The sequence below is a fragment of the Vigna unguiculata genome, chromosome 5, assembly GCF_004118075.2.
Source record: "Vigna unguiculata cultivar IT97K-499-35 chromosome 5, ASM411807v1, whole genome shotgun sequence".
NCBI classification, from domain to species: domain Eukaryota; kingdom Viridiplantae; phylum Streptophyta; class Magnoliopsida; order Fabales; family Fabaceae; genus Vigna; species Vigna unguiculata.
In genome coordinates, this window is record NC_040283.1 from 14,267,161 (window position 1) to 14,289,093 (window position 21,933).

Genomic DNA, 21,933 nt, shown 5'->3' on the forward strand with positions numbered 1-21,933 from the left:
CTGTTCAACATGGCTCAACCTCCTTTGTACGGCCAACCCCTCTTCTCTCCTCCTTGAAACGCTGCCTTGCCACGTTACGGAATAATAAATAAATAAAATATAAGGCTGTGTGGGAATGATTTATTTAATCAAGATTAGTATATAATGAATTCAAATTCGTGACTAAAGATAGAATAAGTCTAAATTTCAATTGATATTGTTTATGTTTTAGATTCCTTTTAATGTGTTTCTTATTTCTAAAATATCAATTCTAGTTTTATTAAAGATTTTGGAAAGTATTAAGAGAATTTATAAATATAAAATATTTGGTCAGTGTCTACGATTACATTGTCAATTTATTAAGTTTTAGCCAATCTCTTATTGTCTCTCCATTACTTAAATTGCTCACTTTCTCTCCTCTTTCTAGTTACTAGATCATTTTAGTAGTTTAAAATTAATAAATAGAACACTTTATCATAATATTCAATACTGTGTATAAAGTATATTAATATAGTTTTACAAAAAAATAAGACTAAAAATAATATTTATACACTCAAATTAAACTATCAAGTTTTATTAAAAAACAAACTAAAGCGAAAATTTCTCAAGATCTTCCACTACTCTAACTGATGGTTCTTCATTTTTCAAATGTGTCTTTAAACTTGCAATTTCATCGGCTCCTACTGAATAGGTGATCATCGCAAAAGAAAGAGATGAACAAACACAAGATAACAAAAAGCGCAGAAAAAGGTAAGCTAATGTATAAAAATAAGTAAATTTTGTGAATTGCACACCAACATAGATAAAATAGATATGCGCATAAAGCAATGGTTTAATTATGTCTTTGGTCCTTATTTTCGTAGCGAAATCTCAATTTAGTCTCTCTATTTTTTTTTCATCTCAATTTGGTCTTTGTTTTGGAAAATTTGATCTCAATGTAGTCCTTTCCGTTAGTGGTACAGTAACAACATTAATGGGGCTGGGGTGCCACATGTTAGTTCCTCAATTTTTTGAATTTTTTGAATTTTTTATTTATTTATTTATTTTTTTAATTTTTTTTAAAAAATAAAAAATTTGCCATATGTCGAGCTGTCGTCGTGCCATGTAGCAATGACAGAGTGATGTGACAGTGATAATGCCAAGTGTCAATATTATGTCAAGTGTCATTTTCTCCATCTCAATTTGGTCCCTATATTCTAATTTTTATCTCAATTTAGTTCTCATTTTTGTAAAAATAGTGCAATTTCGTCCCTCTCCAAATTGAAACAAAAATTAATTTTTATATAAATGTTATACAAATATTTTTCTTAAATTTGATATTTTTATTCAAATTGATATTTTTATTATATATTTTTAACATAGCTAAGTTTATTTAAATTTGTGTGTCACATTCAACTTTACTTAAAATTGTTTATAAATTTTAAATTTATATGTTTTTTTACATGAATTGGTTAATTTATGATTTTTTTTTCTATTAACATTACTTTTTATTAACAACTTTAAAAAATTTTAAATAAAGTTCAATGTAAAATATTAATTAAATGAACTTAATTTTGTTAAAAATATTTACTTGAAATATCAATTTTAATACAAATATTGGTGTACATTTACAAAATTGCTCAATTTTTACAAAAATTGGGACTGAATTGAAACAATAATTAAAATAAAGGGACCAAATTGAGAAAGTGGAAATGACATAAGTGGCACGTGTCATTGTCACTACCACATCACTCTGTCATTGCCACGTGGCACGATGACATCTTGACACGTGGCAATTAAAAAAAAATTAAAAAATAAATAAATAATTCAAAAAAATTGAAGAACGACACGTGGCACCCCATTTGACGTTGTTATTGTACCACTAACGGAAAGGACTACATTGAGATCCAATTTTCCAAAACAGGAACCAAATTGAGATGAAAAAAATAGAGGGACGAAATTGAGATTTCGCTAAGAAAATACAGACCAAAGGCATAATTAAACCTAAAGCGATTGATACTAAACTCAATTATTCGTATATATGTACTTGACATAGAATTCCTGGAGGTTTACACATATGTTGGTACTTAAACTTTGCAAAGCCTAGCCTTAATGGGATATCACCTAACCACAAACAAGGTAAATTCTCTTTGCGTCTAGAACCAAATCGACTCAATGACTAGGACCTCCTACAACTCTCAACACATAACTCATTCTACTCTATTTAAGTGTGATTAGAGTTTAGGATACCTCTTTATTGACATCTCCTATGTTAAGGCATACACTAATTACCATCACAAAGAATTTTCCTTGAAACTCCTTAATACCATTATTTCACATGCTCATAACATTATTCTCATATCAATTATCAATTATTGAAACAATAAACAAAATCAACTCATCCAAATAGAACCATCACAAAGAAGAAAAAGCAAAATAGGATCAGCAGAGGAAATTGGCGCTCAACGCCATTCTTCTTGCAATAAGTGGTGCTCAACACCACCTTGGCACCGCTTAGCACCCTGGAGTTAAAATGCTCCCAGACTTATAGTACACAACTAATGCTCAGCGGCACCTTATTGCCGCTCAACACTGCACCATAAACAGATGAACTTTTATGGTTTTGGGGAAATTTGGACCTATTCCACTGCTCAAATTGGTACTCCTCTCTTAGAGTACGTTTGAAAAACAATTTTAAGAAACATTTGAGCTTGTATCAATTTGATCAATGATTCATATTATAAATTCTCCCAATTAATACAAAATCAAACAAAATCACTCAAGCATGAATCAATCATTCAATTTAAACCAATCATACACACCAATCAAAATTATCATAATGGCCCAATTCCATTCTCAAAATAAAATTAATCATCAAAATGCAAAACATCAAATTTATGAAACTCATGCACACCAAAAGCAACTAGCTTCCCTTACCTGACAAAACAGCTTAACAGACCCAAACAACTCTAAGAACTCCAAACTACCTCCAATCACACAGGATGTTCTATCTACACATAGAAACATCACAAAAACGATCAGGACCTACTGTTATGATCATTGATCAATAATGACTTATGTTAATGACTAAAAAGGTGCATGTAAGTGAAAGAAGACTTGCGTACAATAGAAGACAGAATAAAAACCAAGAAAAAAAGGGATGAAACTGAACTTGCCCAAACGGTGAAACTAGTCGGTCCAAATTGAAGAGCTTGTCGTAAGGATCAATCCTACGATCTTGATTCTTCAATCAGATGAGCAACAATGAAGAACTCTTATAGAGAAATCAAAAAACTCAGAAATGTGGTTTCTAGAGATTATGGATTTTAAAATAATGAAACTCATTTATAACATTTCTATTTATACTAAAATCTTTTAATATTAAAATAGTTAAGTCTCACTATTTTTAAACCACTTTGAATTCTGAAATATCATTTTCTAGGTCTTTACTCTCATTTGGAGGTTTATATTTCTATTTATTCTCCACTTAATTATTTTACATTTCTCTCCCACTCATATGATTAAAACTATTTCATTTCTCCATGGTATATAAATAATTTTTTATTTCATATTTTGATCAATTATAGAAGTTAACTATATTAAATCCATCAATAAAATATATTCATTTAGCTAACTTCAAATTATTTTGCTCTTAATATATGTTAGAAGTATTATTTAACAATTCAAGTAAAATTATATTAATTAACAATAATGAAAATTAAAAAAAAAAATCGAAGCATCGAAATATTTATTTTATACTTAAAACATTTTCTTCTCAAACTAAAATTCAACTTTTAGTCTCCATTACAAAATGATAATTTTGAATTTCTGAATGTCCTTAGCAATACTTCTGAATTAAAATTTAATCTAGTTCCAATAAAATAGAATGGATCTACACTTCAATTTTTAATTAGATAAAATAGATTTGATTTTTTTTCAATTCAATTTAAATTATACTAAATATATATTGAATTCACTTTTGTCAATTAGATTACATATAGTGAGATTGATCTAATAAAACTAGTTATTAGGTCTCTTATACATGAGTCCAAGTCAATTTAACTTGCTTTGGGTCCGGACATTATTTATTTCCAATTGGACTTAACTCGACTCGACTTGACTTGGGATCGGTTTTGGGTATGGGTTTGGATCTGAATCGATTTGGACATGGGCTAACTTGTGTCGACCTAAATCAGGCCACCTCACCTCACCTTCAACTAGAGTTGACTGAGTTTATTTGGGTCCAAACTAACTCAACTCGTCCTAGACCTAGGTTGACTAGGCTCAATTTGGGATGAGCCAACTCAACTCGACATGGGCTCGTTCGACCTATATTAACATTTGAAATAGACTGATTCAGTTAGTCCTTTAGCTCAGGTCAACTCAACTAAACCTTCAACCTTGTTAGACACGTCTCTTAAACTTGTACCTGCTTAACCTTCAGACCAAACTGATCTAGCTTAACCTTCGGTTCAGACTGTCTTGGTACGACCTTTAGCTTGAGCTAAATCAACTCAACCTTCAATACGAGCCGACTCAATTCGACTTTTATCTCAAACTGACTTAGTTCGACTTTTAATTCGAATCAACTCAACTTAATATTCGTCCTAAACCGACTCGACTTGACCATTGTCATAAGTCAACACGTATTGACCATTGACTGACTGAGTCGTCTCTATCTTCATATTAGAAAACAAATATTTTTATTATAAACCAATACTCAAATAGAACTATTTATCCAATAAAACAATATCGCTTATCCAAGCTCATTTATTATAATCCAAGTCATATTTCAATTTCTAATGGGTGGAGTCTTTTATATCTATAGGTATGTGAAAATATATTTGAATAGTTTTAATAAAGAATAACGATTGAATTCAATAAAGAAATGTACAGTACAGAAGATTTCTCAAATTTTTATTCAAGGAACTTGTTCTTACTCGTATAAAAGATACTCTTAATATAAGTTCAATATCTTATAAAAAAAGTTTTATTATTAGATAATAACTAATCATTTTTTAATTTATCTACGGAATAATGTCAATTGGAACAAATCTTCCTAAGAATAAATTTGATATCATAATTCATATATATTTTGTCCTTATAAAAACTTCTAAAAATCTATATAATAATACATACACCATAGAGAGTTCCAATCCAATTCATATTCTTTTTCTATTTACTATTAATTTGTTTAATGTATTATTAACTTAAGGGTCGAAAAGTAATTGACACTGAATCTCCATTTAAATAAATCTCTTTTTTTCATCAGAATCTATAGTTCAACTTACCATCTAAAATCATTCTCTTTTCTAATAAATGCAAACATTACATTTTTCATAATCTAATCACTAGTCATCATATCTTAATTCCTAACAAAATCAAGGAAAAATGCCATAAATGATAATATGACTAGCAAAAAGGGAGAGATCGCAAGGACGAACAAGAATTTGAAAAGAATGAGTTAGAGGAAAAATGTGTAAGAGAAGGTTTGATATGAAAACTAAAATAATCACTTTTGAATTAATGGACAAAAATATTTTTTTAATTTTCAGAACAATATATATATATATATATATATATATATATATATATATATATATATATATATATATATATATATTAATTAAAGAAACTAAAAGATATTTAAAATTAAAAAAGAAATCTCATTTCATTCATTGAATGATTATATGTGACATACATTGATATGGTTCATTCATCTCGATGTCATAAATGAATTCATTTATGCCATTAAGGACAAGGTCTAAAACTAACATTTTATGAAATTCAAAACCTTAAAAATCTATTTTGAATTTAGAGGAGAAAAAATAACACAAATTTAAAAGACTAAAATTAAACTACTTTTTTTTAATAATAATGACAATAAATATCTTCACAAATTTGATAACGAAAAGGAAATGAGAAAACATTTTATGTTATTCATATTTTTCATAATGATGTTAAAATTATTATTTTTTAAGATTAAATATTTTTTTCATCTCTAAACTATTGTAAAAATTTGTGCTTTTATCTCAAATTTAATTATAAAGTATTTAGTATTATGCTTTATGAAACTCATGTAAAATATTTCTTCAACAAAGAGTAAAGTATTTAAGGAGTTATACGTGAACTATAATATATATAACCTTTATATGCAATTTATTGAGAATGATGTTTTAAGTATCTTTAGAATCCAGGAGCAAAATACTTAATCTAATTTACGGAAGAAATATAATTTTTACTAACAATTTAGGAATGAAAAAATATTTAACCTTTTTTTATTAGGTATATTCTAGTTCATATAATAACAATGAAAGAAATTATTCTTCAATTTTCAAACACATTAATAAGAAGTGAAATGATAAAAAAAAAAAAAAAAAACATCAATAAGAAGTGAGAGCTGATAAAAAAAACATCAATAAGAAGTGAAAGCTTATATTACTTATATTTGACTTAATTAATCTCGTTTTAAGTGGACTTATTTCTAATTTAATCCATAAATCATTTGATTCATTATTACAAATTAAAAAAAAAAAAGCTTAAAACTTGAAAGATTCATCTGGCAAAAGAAAAATGGGTAAGAATCAACCGTAAATTAGTCTGATTTTTTCGTTGCTAACCTACTTTTTAATACCTCAATAATAGTTGAAGTTTTTGTCATTTTTTTATATTAAAATTATAAGGAATAAGGAATAAAGAAAATATATTAAAAAAAATGAAATCTACAAGATATTTTAAACTTTATTACGTCTAAATTCTTTTAAAACATATTAATCAAAGGATATTTTGATAAGTAAATTTTAACAGTTTTTTTTTTTATAATTTAAGATGATATTTTTTAAATATTTTTAAAATATAAAAAAATACTATTTAAAAAAATGTAAAAATTTAGTTGTAAAAATGATGATTTTCCTAATGAAAAGGCGTTCCTAGGTGTTTGTGAGAGAGTGTGGTGCGTTGCATAGCTCAGCCATGTGATACTGATGGTTCCCCAATTTGTACCCACAGGAATTCACCGCTGGCTAAATATCTTCTGCAAGCCCCCACATGCTTAACTGCAACATCAACAACAAAAAATATACCTATGTAACTTTTCTCAAATACACATCATTTTACAACATTTTTATTTTCAAAGGGATCACCATGCACCATGTGCATCCAAATTTTGTTTCTTAATCCAAATCTGTCTTCTATTTCCATGTGCCCCCCCAAATATTGGCCACTTTCGATATAAACTACTCTTTCTATGCATCTTATCTCCCTCTTTTGCAAGGACCTTTGCCTTTAAAAACTCATACATCTTATCCTTTTTTTTTTCTCTCATTGCACACATATTTCTCTATTGGTTACATAATTTCCTTCAACCATATAATTGCTTTCCATGATTCAGCATCCAATCAATTTTTTTGAAAAATTAACAAGCAGTTTTGAAAAATAATTATGGATATAAGTTAAAGTTACATAACTTTAGTGTAAAAAATTTCAAATTCCAACTTAGTTCGGTATATTTTAAATTGAAATTATGTTTGAATGATATAATAATATAATGATAGTTTAATCATAATAGAAGTTGATGGTCACATAACTTCAATTTAAAATATCCTAAAAAATAAATGCAATAATTTTTTTATTATTAAATTTTGACAACTTTCTCTTACCACATAAAATGATATTTTTTAAGTGGTTTTGGAATACCATGATTGACAACATTAAAAAATGAAAAATTATTTAGAAAATGTCACATAAACGTGTAAGAGAAAATTTTCAAAATTTAATAGTAAAAAAATTATTTGAAAATACATTTTAGTAGTCAAAAAACATTTTTCAAAAAACCATTATACATTAATACAATTTCAACTTAAAAAAATACTTTTAAGTAAAGTCGTATCATATTTACTTTGCACAAAAATGTTGCTTTTGCCTTTGCATTGGAGCATCGATTCAAGGAACAAGAAAAACAAGACATTCTTTTAAGCTAATGCAGTTTGGGTCTATTTTCATATGATATGCGGTTAATTTCTTTTATCAGTGCATGTTATTAGTTTTCTAACTTAAAAGAGTAATGTGATTATGTTTCATGTGAGTATTGATTATCAGATAATTTCTCTCTTTTAACACACTTTCATATTTTATACTTGATATTAATGTAGATCCCAAGAGATGATGTGTCAGTCTCATTTTCTATTTACTGATTCAATTCCCAAAGTGGTAAACCTACAAAAATATCATTCAACAAAACAGAAAGAAGAGGATGGGTTCGCAGAAATCTAATATTGAATAACAGAACAAAAAAAAGAACAGAAGCTTGATGATATATTAAAGTGTCTATATATCATCATCTCAGAACAAAAATATTCTAAGAATAACATTAAAAAAAATATTACTTATATATATATTCGAAGGTCTTAAAAGGCATATTGATACCTGTGCATAGCTGAAAGGACAAGTACACAAATTATAATTGAGACCATCAAGTAATCTTGGTTGAAACAAATGATGACATTGAACGTTGTTGCTTGTTTCATTCTTTTATTCTCACCCTATTGCAAGTAGCTTTTTGTTTGAAGCAACATTAACAATTGTTCTGCATTTTGGTAGAAATCCATGCTAACTCTGCACCACCTTCATTAGAAACTACCCTATTAAACAAATCTCCAATTGGTGGCACTTCCAAGATGGGGTCCAAACATCTCACAGACACACAAAAACGTATGGCCAAGAACATTGCCGCAGAGGCTGCACTGAAACATGTTGTTTCTTAATTAATATCAAAATTTGAAGTGGTTTTACTTAGGAATGTGCCACTTGATGATGTTGTATATATATATATAATAAAGCATTAAACCCCATGTTAGAAAGAATCACAAGCCAACTATTCCCCATTCACAGCCTGGTTGTCTCACCATCATCCTTAGATTCACTGCAATCTTGTTTGTCTTATCTCACCAAAGGACTCATAGAGTAGACAGGAATCTTTGGCATCCAGACAGCACAGATAGATCTGCAAACCTGTTCATTTGACTGGTACAGTCACACACAGACCCACAAACACAGACAAATTTTTTTTATTTTTTATCAAAAACTATCCACTCTAGGCATGCAGGTATGATTGTTATGTGATCATAATATATATAGTGGAATCTACACCATGCATTATTCACATCAAAGCTAACACCTCTTCTTTTTTTTGGTGTGTGATATATTATATATATCAGATTCTTCAATGGCTCTTTAAAGGTGCACATGAACCAGAAAGAAAGAGGAGCAGCAGCAACAACTTCAGTATCCCTCCCAAAAGGGAAGATTCCAGTGGTAAGATCAACTCTTTCTTGTTCTTACAAGTTACAATCATTAGTAGTGCTTAATATTTGTCAAATGAAAATGAACTTGTTTTTCTGATTTTTGGTGTGATGAATGAGGAATCTTGATGCTAATGGTTTCATTTTCAGGGAAAAATGGTAAAGGGAAAGAGGTGAATCTGCTAAAGCGTGAGAGATCGCAGAAAAGAGGAGGAAGAAGAGACAAATGGGGCACGTTTGGTTGCAAGAACTTTAAGATATTCACTTTTGTATACAGAAAAGACATTCCGAAAGCTTTCTTTTACAGCACCCTCAACTTGAAGAGGTTAGGAAGTTTTAACAGTAAACAGTTTCTGTACTTCATGAAGATGAAGAAAGAAGAGGCCTCCAAAGATGTTGGAAGTGGTAACAAAGCAGATTCAGGTAGCCATGTTGGAAACAAGGTTTTGCCCATAAGTGAGACACCACTGTCTGAAAGAAAAGACCAATGTGGTGGTGATGCCACAGAAACTAAAGATCAAAACAAGAAAAAACCAATGTCAAGAATGAAAGAGCTTCTTAGATGGGCTTCTGCTTCTGCCAAGTCAGAGAAAGGAGGGAAATTCAATGGAAGAAAGGTGAACTATTTTTCAATCTCTAAAATGACTTTCCATTTAATTTATTTACTCGGACGAAATTGGATGTTCTCAACTTCAAAATATTTTCAGGTTTTAATGTTCAGAAGGCGTGGAAACCTGAAAGCAGTTCCAGATGATGATCAAGGGTGCACTGAGTCACCCAAGATCAGTTTCAGATGGGATGTGGAAAGTTGCTCCACCACTTCCTCTGTTTACTCAGCTATTTCAATAGCTTCCTCATCAAAAAATGGACTTAACCAAATTTCAACTTCCACTTTATCCATCCCTCATGAACACACTTGCCACCATAAATCTGCCAGAAAAGGAAACTGGATCACAACAGATTCTGAATGTATGCAACATCTCCACACATATTTGTTCATTTTCATTCTAAGATCACAAGCTTCATCTTTAGCTTCACCACTTTGACTAATATGACTAATATTTTGTTCACCATCTTTTGCAGTTGTGGTGCTGGAACTGTGAAAAGAATATGGTGAAGGGGATATTGCATGTGTGGTGAAGTGTTTGGTGGCAATCTACATCAGAAGTTAATGCTCTAAAATGTGTCATGTTGATGATGGATTATTTTGTGAGATATTATTCCTAGAGATTTTATGTAACTTAACTAAAGATAGAGAGATGAAGAGGCATAAGGAAAAAAGATGCAAAATCAGTAATTAATTATCTGAATGTGCTATGGTGATCAAACAGATGGAATGCCCATGTGCATGACATGAGAATGTTTGGTGTCTGCATTATTAGGAGTATAAATTAATTACTTGTTGACTCAACTAATTAATGTAGATGGTTTTCCCAATCAGTGGAACCACTTATTCCTGTAAATCTCTTTTGATGATTGTCTGAAGTTAAAGTTTAATGTCATGTTTATGCTATTAGTATAGTAGTCATGTGTAACCAACATTAAATTTTTTGAATATGTTCATATAACAAACATCTCTATTGTGAAGTGCAAGAGCTTCAAAGTTGGTTTATTGTAATTGTTTTTTTTTGGAATTGGAACTTAAATGGTTCAAGCAATTAGACTAGGAGAAGGAGAGTGAATTTTGCAAAGATGTTAATTAATTAATTAACTTGATATTTATTGAATGGATCATACATGCCCAGAAGTATTTTGAGATTAACTCATGGACCATATATATTGCACCATATTGCTTTACCACTCCTTTAAAATAATTAATTTTGTATTAAAAATTTAAATATAAATTAAGAGTCACGCATTAAATAGAAATAATAAAGTTATTATCAACTTTAATATGATTAATAGTTGGATGTTTCGTTATAAATAAGGTCAATTCATAATACATATAGATAGGTGTAAACCTCACCTTACAGTATTATAGACACGGGTTATAATCTATTTTGTTAAAATTATTGTTTGTTGGGTTTACTATTCCACTCACTATGTCGAATCCCTTATCAATATTTAATCTCACGTACGATATGTATATGACTCGACATGAAAGGAGTGTGTTGAATGTCCTACATCGACTAAAAATGAGATCAATTCACAATATATAAATGAGTGCAAACCTTATTTTATAAGTTAATTTGATAAGCTAAAATTAGATTTAAAATCCATTTTCTAACATTAATATAAGACTTCTAAAAAGGTAGGAATCACCGACAAAATACAACACTAATAAAATTTGAATTTAATTTATTTACGAGATTGAAATCACGAAAAACCTTAAAATAATGAATTATAAGTTTTTTTTTCTATAAAATGTTCACTTTTATAATCTCTACCTACCGAGACTTAAAACTTATACTTAAATTTTTAACATATTTCAAATTTCTGGATATAATATAATAAAAATATGTAAATTGAAGAAAATATAAGAATTAAAAGGCAAGGATGTGAAAGCTTAAAGGGAATGAAGGGAATGAAGTAGAAAATTCTAGAAATGTTTAGGTCTTACATGATGAAACACTTTAAAAGATTTTCTTAGAAAACTTTAGAATGTGTATAACTTAATGAAGCCTATAAATAGCCACGTCCTATACTCATGTGAGTGGTAGTGTATCCAAAATCCACCACCAACCTCTAAGTGCCATGCATGAAAAGTAACCTTTATTCTAATTATGTTGTTCACCTCAAAATTGGGTTCCACTATTTAATCATTTCATCTCTTTCTAAATTTCAATAATTGCTATTCTGATCGTTATGTAACTTTTGATTATCCATTGTAGTCACTTGCATTCTTCCATTTTATTTAACGGTTTAATCACAAAAAGTTGTCTCATTTTAACTACACACTATAGTACCACTGAAAAACTAAATATTTTGTTCTTATAATATCTCTAACCATTTATTGTAGAGTGAGAAAATCTGGAAAAGTACAAAAGAGACAGAATATATTAAGAAATTATACAATATTTTTATAGGTTAAATAAAATCTGAATATTAAGAACTAAAGAGGTTAAAAGAAACTAAAAAAAGAATTGAATTGAATTATGATAAATATAGAAACTAAAAGGTAAAGTTTGTTAATTCATAATAAACGTGAAACAAAAATACAGGAGGGAAAGAGTCGCGAAACCGAGAAAGCCATGAAGGCTTATAACGTCCTGGATATTTAGTTGTACCAAAAAGGCTAAACTGTTAATTTTTATTAGTACTAAATATAATTTTTTTAATAAATCATAATTTTATTTTTTAAAAAATGGTTATTAAATAATTAGTTCTGATTTTTTTTTCTCGTGATTTCTCATCTACTCATAAGTAAGAAAATTTTGAACTTTTGCTAAATATGGATAATTTGTATGACATTTTATTTACAATTAACTTGGTAAGAATTTACGATAAAAAGATATGTAAATCGATAGAGTTATTGAATAGGTAAAAGATCTTCTTTCATTTTTTGAAAAATACAGAAAAGATGAATTTGAAAATGCATACAGAGCTTAAGATTCTAAAAAAAATCATTAATAATAGAAAGAAATAATTTGATAAAAATGTTGAAAATGAAATTGTAAAATCTTTTCAAGAATAATTTATAATTGATTGTTTTTTTGTATATTGTAGATAAAACAAGACTCAATTACTTGTTTTATTGTCCCCACTTTACTATTTATTTCAATTGTATCCCATCTTTTGGATAAGTGTATCAATTAGGTCATTTAAAAAAAATATTACACTATAACAAAAATATTTAATAGCGTCAATAGTTTTCTTGTGGTTATAAAAGCTGACTTTACTTTATTAAAAAAATTTAAATTTACATAAATATTTGTGGTCAGTTTAAAACTGGCGGTAAGTTTACTTCTTCTTCTTTTACTTTATTTTTCTTCCCGCTCCATCTTTCCCTTCAACAACGCACTCTCTTCTTGCACAAGTGAGATGCTTCTTTCTTACTAAGTCTCGTGCACGAGCTTCTCACTGAACCAAAATGAAAATGTTGCAGAGCCATCATCTCCCCGCTCATCCTCTCCACGGACGAACCATCATCTTTTCTCAAAGTTCAAATCATTTTCTCTTTTGTTAGAGCCATCATCTACACTCATTTCCTCATGAAAATCCTTTTTGTAAATGTTTTCCCCCTTTATAGTAGTTGTTTTTCTTCTCACTGCAAATTTTAGTTTCACCTTGTTATAAACCTAATTTCAATTCTATTAACTCTAACTTGAAATTTTGTGTTTCGGTGATAATCAGTTGTTGATTAGAGTTTATTCTTGGTTTTATGCTTTTTTAATATTTTAGATTGTGCCTATTTATGAAACTGTTGGATCTATGAAGTTATAAAGTCTACAACGATTATTGACTTATAAAAATGTTTGTTGTGTCTTCCTTAAAAAACGGGGAAAAAATCTAGTTTCATAAATAGAGGTGTAGTAGGTTTTGTTTTTTTTCACTATGATAGATAGTAGCTCCATCCCACAGTCATGAAACAGAGAGCAAAGATTTGAGAGTTAATGCAATTGAAAAAGTATTGTTGAATTTTGGAAGTGTTTTTCTTTTTTCGCTCTTTGTAATTTATATTTTGCTAAAAGATTAGTTTTTTAGCCTGGCGGTTACAACTGCTACCAAACTTTAAAACTTCTTGACTGTTTCCACCACCACTAAAATTTTTTATATTCCTAAACTTACTGGCAATTACAACCGCCACCAATTTTTTAAATTCCTAGGCTTACTGGTGATTATAAGTGCCGCTAAGTATTTATTTAATTTTTAAAAAATTTGATTTAGAGGCGGTTGAAACTGACTTTAATCATTTTACTGGCGGTTATTCCGACGGTTACAGTAAACTGATGTTATATTACTTTGTGGCGCTAGATTCTATGACAATTAATTAATTGATGGTAAAAAAAAATAGTGACGATTCTAACCGCCACTAAATAACACATTAAACTGACGCAAAAATCCAAAATTTTAGTAATATTAATGACGTTAATAGCATGTATAAGAGTTCTCATTATCTTTTTTCTATTCTTATATTTTTCTATTAATTAATACTTCTAAAACTTTATTGGTCTATAGGTCAAATTTATGTGTATTGATTAAAACAATGAATGAGTGACAACTTTAGTGAATTAAAATTGGGCATTATTTATATTAAGTCCATTTAATCTTTTATAGGTACTTTAATTTATTGTGAAACCATACGCTGAGAGATGGGTAATTATATCAGTAATTATATCAGTAAGACAGATTTTAGTTATAAATGGTTTTTATTAAAGTTCTTTTCTTAATTTCAACATGCTCATATTGATTTAAATGCATACTTCTAAAGTACTAATTACTGCAAATTCATTCACATTGAAAATAAACTAAATTAGAAATTTAACTTGTTATTTGAGAGGTTAAAATCGGCTTACTAAAGTTGTGGTAGTTTCTCTTAGGGTGTGTTCTTATGTGGATGATGATTGAAGGGAGAGGTAGATGATTGATTTGAGTTGATTATAAGGTGATATTTATACTGTTCTTTTTTATAGATTTGGAGGTGATAGTGGAGTGGATTTGAAAGTAATTTTTGTGAAAGTTTGTGAAAATTTTGATTTATGTGACTAAAAAAATTAAATTTAATATATGAAAATGTAGAATGACATAATTGTCCTTGGTGTTAAAAGTAATATAAAATGATATTTAGATTAGTTGTAATTATTTTTGAAATTTTTTATGATGAATAAAATTATTAAAAATAATTATTAATTGAAATAAATAAAAATTATAATATATTTGGTATAACAAATTTAATGTTTTTTTATTTTCAATATTAAAGCTCAAAAAGTTAAATATTTGTTATCATATTTTTGAGAAAGTGAAATAGGTTACAAAGAAAACAGAGTTGATTCCATTCATGTGTGGCCTTTATTCATGCATCATTTTGGCCAACGGCTACTTCATTTTCTCCCCATGTTGGACCACATAGGCCACCTTCAACGATGGGTTCTTCATCACGCACCACAACTCCAACACATATATGAGGAATAGGATCAGATGAAGTGGGACGGGGTGCGAGGTTAGCTTCGTAAATTACCAACATCCACCTGCAAATCTTATTAGATGAAGTAGGATGGGATTTTAACTTCTCCCGCTCAGTGGTGGATCTTCGATCAATATTTTGGGGGTGCCAAAATTTTGGTTGAATTACTCTTTTGATCTATATTTTTAGACCAAAAATATCAAGTTGGTTCTTTAGTGTTTTTTAGTCTCAATTTGGTCTCGATTTTTAAAATCGATTTTTCAAAATTGACACTATGATTATGTCAATTATACCAACAAAGCAAACCATTCTTATTCACAACTTCAATTTTTATGTAAAAACATTTATATAATTCAAGAAATTTAACAAAAAATGACTAAATTGCATCATTTTTTTCAAACATCGATACTATATTGAGACTAAAAAACACCAAAAGACAAACTTCATATTTTTGAATGAAAATAAAAACTAAAAGAGTAATTTCAATTTTTTATATAAACTAGTAAAAACATTGTATTTAAGTTTTTTTATGCTAATAAAAAAAATAAAACTATAATTATTGTTATTATTATAATTATAAAATTAAATATAAATAATTTTTATAGTTTTATAATATTTAATTTTCATTTATAATAATTAATTTTTGAAAATAGAAAATAAAAAAATGGTTAAATTAAGAAAATAATCACTTAAAAGATAATATTAATAAAATAATTATTTTTATTTAAAAAACATTTAAAAGTTAAGATTGAAAAATAAATATAGACATCAAAAAGAAAATTCTTGTATATAAATATAGATGTATAAATTTTTTTAGAATATCAAATATTAAAATATATTAATAAATTTTAATTTTTAAAAATATATTTAAAATTATATAAATATAAAAAAAATGGGGAGGCCATGGCCCCCCTTTGTCATAACTATAGTCCGCTACTCCTCCCGCTAATCCGTATCTTCCCTTCCATTCAAATACACCCAAACGAACACATAAAATCATTCATAATCATCGCTCATCATTCTCTTTTAATAGTGTATCCCCACAAACGAACACGCTGTTAGTGATCTACTCATGTAACTTGTGTGTCTTACTACACTGTTTTGCAGGATAAGTAATACTAGATGGGCATGATATTAAGGCATTGAAGCTTAGATGGTGAAGATGTTGTCTTTTTATATTAATAAAATTATTGTTATGCAGTAAAGAAATACTTCTAGATATGTTGTTTTTTTATTTTGTAGTTTTAATTTTGATAAAGTGATCTTTAGTAATGACTTCAAGAAAACTAGTGGCGGAGCTTTTCAAGGGCAGGGGTGGCCATGTTCCCCTATTTTCTTTTTTTACTTTTTTTTATATTATATGTAATTTAATAATTTTTAATTTTTTTCAATTTTTAAATTATATGTAATTTATATTCAAAATTGATGGTTATTAAATTAGGTATCATTTTATTTTTTTATAAAGCATAATATTTAATAATAATAAATAATAAAACATAAAATCAAATATAATAAAGAATAAAAATATTTATTAAGATATATTTTATTTTCTTTTTTATTCTCTTTTTGAGTTTTTTCTCACTTTCACTTGTTTTCTTTTTGTTTTTAAAAGAAAAAACAGTTGGACATGTTATGAAATAAAGCGAATAACAGAGAGAGAATAATAGATAATAGAGAAGAGAAGAAACAATAGAGAATAGAGAATAGGGAGCAACTCATTTGTGTATTATTATTGATAGGAAGAGTCTTATTTATAGATACAACATGTAATCCATAAAGGAAACAAATCAAATCAGTTAATACAAATATTTACATAAAGAGTAATGAATCATATGAGTATCAATCTATCAATCATATGAGTAAATGTATCAAATCAATGGACAATCATTAATTTATAACACTCCCCCTTAAGTGTCCATTGATATAAGAGAATGTGCCTCATTAAAACCTTACTAGGAAAAACCCGTTGGGATAAAAAACCTAGTGAAGGAAAAAGAGTACAACATTATGTATTCTTTAATACAATATTGTTCATCACATATTCTATTTCTTCCCCTCATATAAACTTACATCATTAAGGTGACGGAGTTCAAACTTGTGAGTCATTTGCTCAAAAGTTCTTCTTAGCAAAAACTTTACAAATAGACCTGCCATATTTTCAGATGAATGAATTTTTGGATATCTATATCATCCTTTCAATTGAACCAATTGAATAATACACTGTTGTCTTCATATATGGTTGTTGATTCCATCTTTGTCGGGGATAGTCACAAGTTTCTTGCACATGTTGAATTATAAACCTTAACCAAACATATTCACAACTTTTCTCGTAATTTTGTATGATTAGACGATGTTGCTACTATGGTTTGTTTCATATACCATCATGAAACCATTATGCTACCACATGTGAACAAACATCTTGTTGTGATCAACCATTCTGACATTGTGAGAATATGTAAAATAACATGCATATACATAACCCATTAGGTCTGATTCTAAATCATTTGGATGAAATAATCTCATATTCATAGTACCCTTAAGGTAATGAAACATATGTTTTACTCCAAATCATTTTCTTCTTGTAGTTGAAGAAATATATTTTGCTTAACAAATTTACAGCAAATGCAATATCATATCGAGTATAATTAGCAAGATACATTAGTGTTTCTATGACACTAAAATATGGTGCTTCTGGACCAAGAAGATCTCTTCATTTTCTAGAGGTCTAAGAAGAGCATTTATCAACATCTAACGACCTCACAACTATTAGAGTGCATAATGAATGTGACTTGTCCATTTAGAACATTTTACACACCTTAATTATACAAGCCTCTTGATGTATGAAAACATCTTTGTTAAATACTCAATTTGTAATCTCAAAAAAAAATTGCCTTTTCAAGATCCTTCATCTCAAATCCTTTCTTTAAGCAATCAATTGCCTTTGTAAGCTCATTAGGAGTTTCAATGTTTATGTCACTTACATAAACAATAATTATGGAAAATTCATTTTCAAATTTTTTCATATAAATACTAGGAGAAATAGAGTCATTTTTATACCCTTCCTTTAACAAGTACTCACTAAGACAATTATACCACATACGTCTTGATTGTTTCAATCCATAAAGGGACTTATTCAATTTTACTGAATAATCCTCTTTAAAATTTGCATTGTTAGGCAAATAAAATCCTTCAAGGATTTTCATATAAATATGATTCTCAAAAGAACCGTACAAATAGGTTGTAACATAATCCATTAGATGTAAATGCAAACCTTGTTGTGCAATTAGGATAATCGAATATTGCAATGTTGTTGCATCCAATAATAGTGAATATGTTTTTTTCACAAATCAATACAAAGTTTTGTGAACAACCTTGAGCAACCAATTGTGCTTTGTATCTTATCATTCTTTATTTGATTTTTGCGCAAAAATCCATATGTACCCAACGGGTTTCACACATTCAGGTGTGAGAACTATAGGTCCAAAAATCTTTCATTTAGCAAGCAATTATGCTTCTTTGCATATTTTCATTTTGGCCAATCATGTCTTTGTCGACAATCTTCAATGATCATTGGCTATTGATGTTCATTGTCATTCATAGCATTCATCGCTATATTATATGTAAAAGTTTCATCAATGTTGACTTCATTTTGGTTCCATATTATATGATTCATGACATAATTTATTGAGATCTCATCATTTTCAACCATTTCAGGTACCTGAGGTTCTTTTAGAACGAACCATTAATTATGTCAAATGAATCTTTTTGGGATTTCAACCTTTTCGATTAGGTCATTTTACATATTAGCTCCCTTTTTCATTCAAGAGCTTTTATGTTTGGAACCAATAGGTCTACCATGCTTCAAACGTGTCCACATGAGTTTTTCAACCTTTTTTTTTCGCATCATAATAACTGATCATGTCAAACAAGGCAATCATTTTGATTTGTAAATTTCTGGTTTACCATGACATGCATTTCAATTGTACTAATAAACTTGTAGTACAAACTATAAGAGAATGTTGATAATTTCTCCAATACACTTTCTTTTTCAACTCAATCATAGAGATATAAAGATATTTCATATTTTTTTATTGTTTTTCTCAATATAATATCCATTTAGACAAATATCATTGAAACTTAATAAGTTTCTATTCAACTTCTTGGTAGAAGTATAATAGCTCTTCTAGAGTCTTAAAATATATGTAGTACTATAAATAATACTAACATCGATGTATCACATTATCAAACAAGAGAAAAATTTATTACTCTTGAGAATTGTATAAGTTGTTGCACTATCAATAAGACACATATCTTTTGGTACTAGTGCAAACATTCATTTTTCATATAAACATAAATATCAATATGAGATTTTTTTTTAACACTCGCATAATCAATGAGGTGATCAATGCTCCCATTTTCTTTAGCAAAGAAAATAACAATATCAAGATGAGTAGCATCCATATGGTCGTAATCAGAATCACCATCTTCATACGCAAAGTGTGTTTCCATGTTCTTCTCATTATTTGTAAGATGCTTTGGTGTACAATAAGTACAACTCAAATGGCCTTTACCACCGTAATAATAATATATACTTTTATCTTTTTGTCAATATTTTCACATTTTCCTTTTCTTTTTCCTTTTTTCACATTATTGTGTCACTTCTAGTGACAAAATGTGTCTTTGAAATTTTCTTTATAACCATGTCCAAAATCAAGATCATGATCACGATCATGAAAATATAAATCAAATGTTGTTGCATTCACTTCTGGGAATGGAGCAGAACCAATTTGGACAGGTTTCATGATTTTTCATCAAAAGCTTTATTGCTTTGTCCAGCCAACCATACATAGGCATGAAATAGATTCATAATATTTGTGAAATCTCTTTTCACAATATTTTTGTCTCATGAGCAAATTAGTTGCTTAGATGCTTTAATTCTTTATTTAATGGTATCCCAATATCCATTGCATCTAAATGTATTTCAACATTTAAAATCCGATATAAGGAATTCTTTTTTGTAATATAAAGGGTCACAAATCCAAATTTTGCAACGTTCCGCGTGTTTAGAACTATAACATAAAATAATAATATTAATAATAATAATCATCAAAATAATAATAATAATCACCGTCATAATAAAAATAATAAGATGGAGATGGAGATGAAAATTGATAAAGTCAAACAATTCTATCACAAGGGGAAGAATATAAGGTAAAATTATAATTTGAGAAAAGAATAGAAAGAGCCTGAATTGAGACATGCAGAACATTATCGTTAGAGATAAAAAACTTCCACTAGTCCTCAATTGGTTGGAGCTTCGTGCTGATAACGTGTTATGAAATAAAGCGAATAATAGAGAGAGAATAATAGATAATAGAGAAGAGAAGAAACAATGGATAATAGAGAATAGGGAGCAACTCATCTGTGTATTATTATTGATAGGAAGAGTCCTATTTATAGATACAACATGTAATCCATAAAGGAAACAAAATATTTACATAAAGAGTAATGAATCATATGAGTATCAATCTATCAATCATATGAGTAAATGTATCAAATTAATGGACAATCATTAATTCATAACAGGACACATTCATTATTTTTTATTTGGTTTCATTTGTTATCTTCCATTATTAAAGAAAAAAAAAAGGTAATTCTCTGGTCTCACTTGATCTTAGAATATTTGTTTAATAGTTAGCATATTTTTTATCTCATGAGTCTTATGTTCATTTTTTATGAATATAGAAGTAAAAGTAATGTACTATGTGTTGTTTCATAACCGGCTTCTAATTGTTGCTTGATTTTCATAGATTTTCTTTAGGAACTCTCAATTTTTGATTAAATTGTGATAACTTATTTTTTATTTTAAACTTTTTTTAGGAACTCTCAATTTTTGATTAGATTGTCATAAATATTGATGAAAAATAAAATAATAGATTCATTTTTGAAAGTGATAAAAGGGAAACTACTTGTGAGGATGAAAACAAAACAAATTTATCTTTTTTACATATTCTGAAACATAATACTAATGATCATATCGTTCAATTAGATGAGCCTTTCTCTTAATGTTCAATAAATTACAAGTGAGAAATTTCGTATCAATTCTTTGGAAAGGTTTTCATATTTAAGTTGGAAAAAAATAGTTGAAAATTTTAGTTCTAATTTAATTATTGATGAGTTCAAGAAAGAACAATATTTTATATATGTGTGATTTGTTTTCTAGTTACAATTATACTAAATTATGTATTAATTTTTATTGTATTAGTGACAATAATTAAAAATATAAATTTTGAGTATATTATTTTGGCTCTCCCAAACTTATTGGTCAAGATTTCCCGCTGAAGACAACCATTTTAGTCATGTCATGTTGGTTCTTATAACCTTGAAATATATTTTCAACAATTTATGGATTCAGTTTTATATATTTTGTCTATGAACATTTAAGTGTTGTTTTCACTTAATGTTGTGTGGCCTTTAGCTGTGTAATGTTGTGATTTGAAAACATATTTAATAAATTGTCCATCTTCAAGTCTTCTATGAGCGATTCATACAAAATTAAAAACACTTAGTTCACATAAAAAAAATAGTTTAATAAACGTAGCCTAAATCCAA

General features: G+C 28.2%; 1 protein-coding gene across 1 annotated transcript; it reads left to right on the plus strand.

Annotated features, from left to right (window-relative positions):
* Nucleotides 1–8,818: 8,818 nt before the first annotated feature.
* On the plus strand, nucleotides 8,819–10,439 carry LOC114185637. Its single transcript, XM_028073490.1, has 5 exons — nucleotides 8,819–9,061; nucleotides 9,174–9,270; nucleotides 9,408–9,874; nucleotides 9,965–10,226; nucleotides 10,341–10,439. Exons 1-5 carry the CDS (start codon nucleotides 9,056–9,058, stop codon nucleotides 10,358–10,360), a joined length of 852 nt encoding a protein of 283 aa, XP_027929291.1. The 5' UTR covers nucleotides 8,819–9,055; the 3' UTR covers nucleotides 10,361–10,439.
* The last annotated feature ends 11,494 nt before the right edge of the window (nucleotides 10,440–21,933 follow it).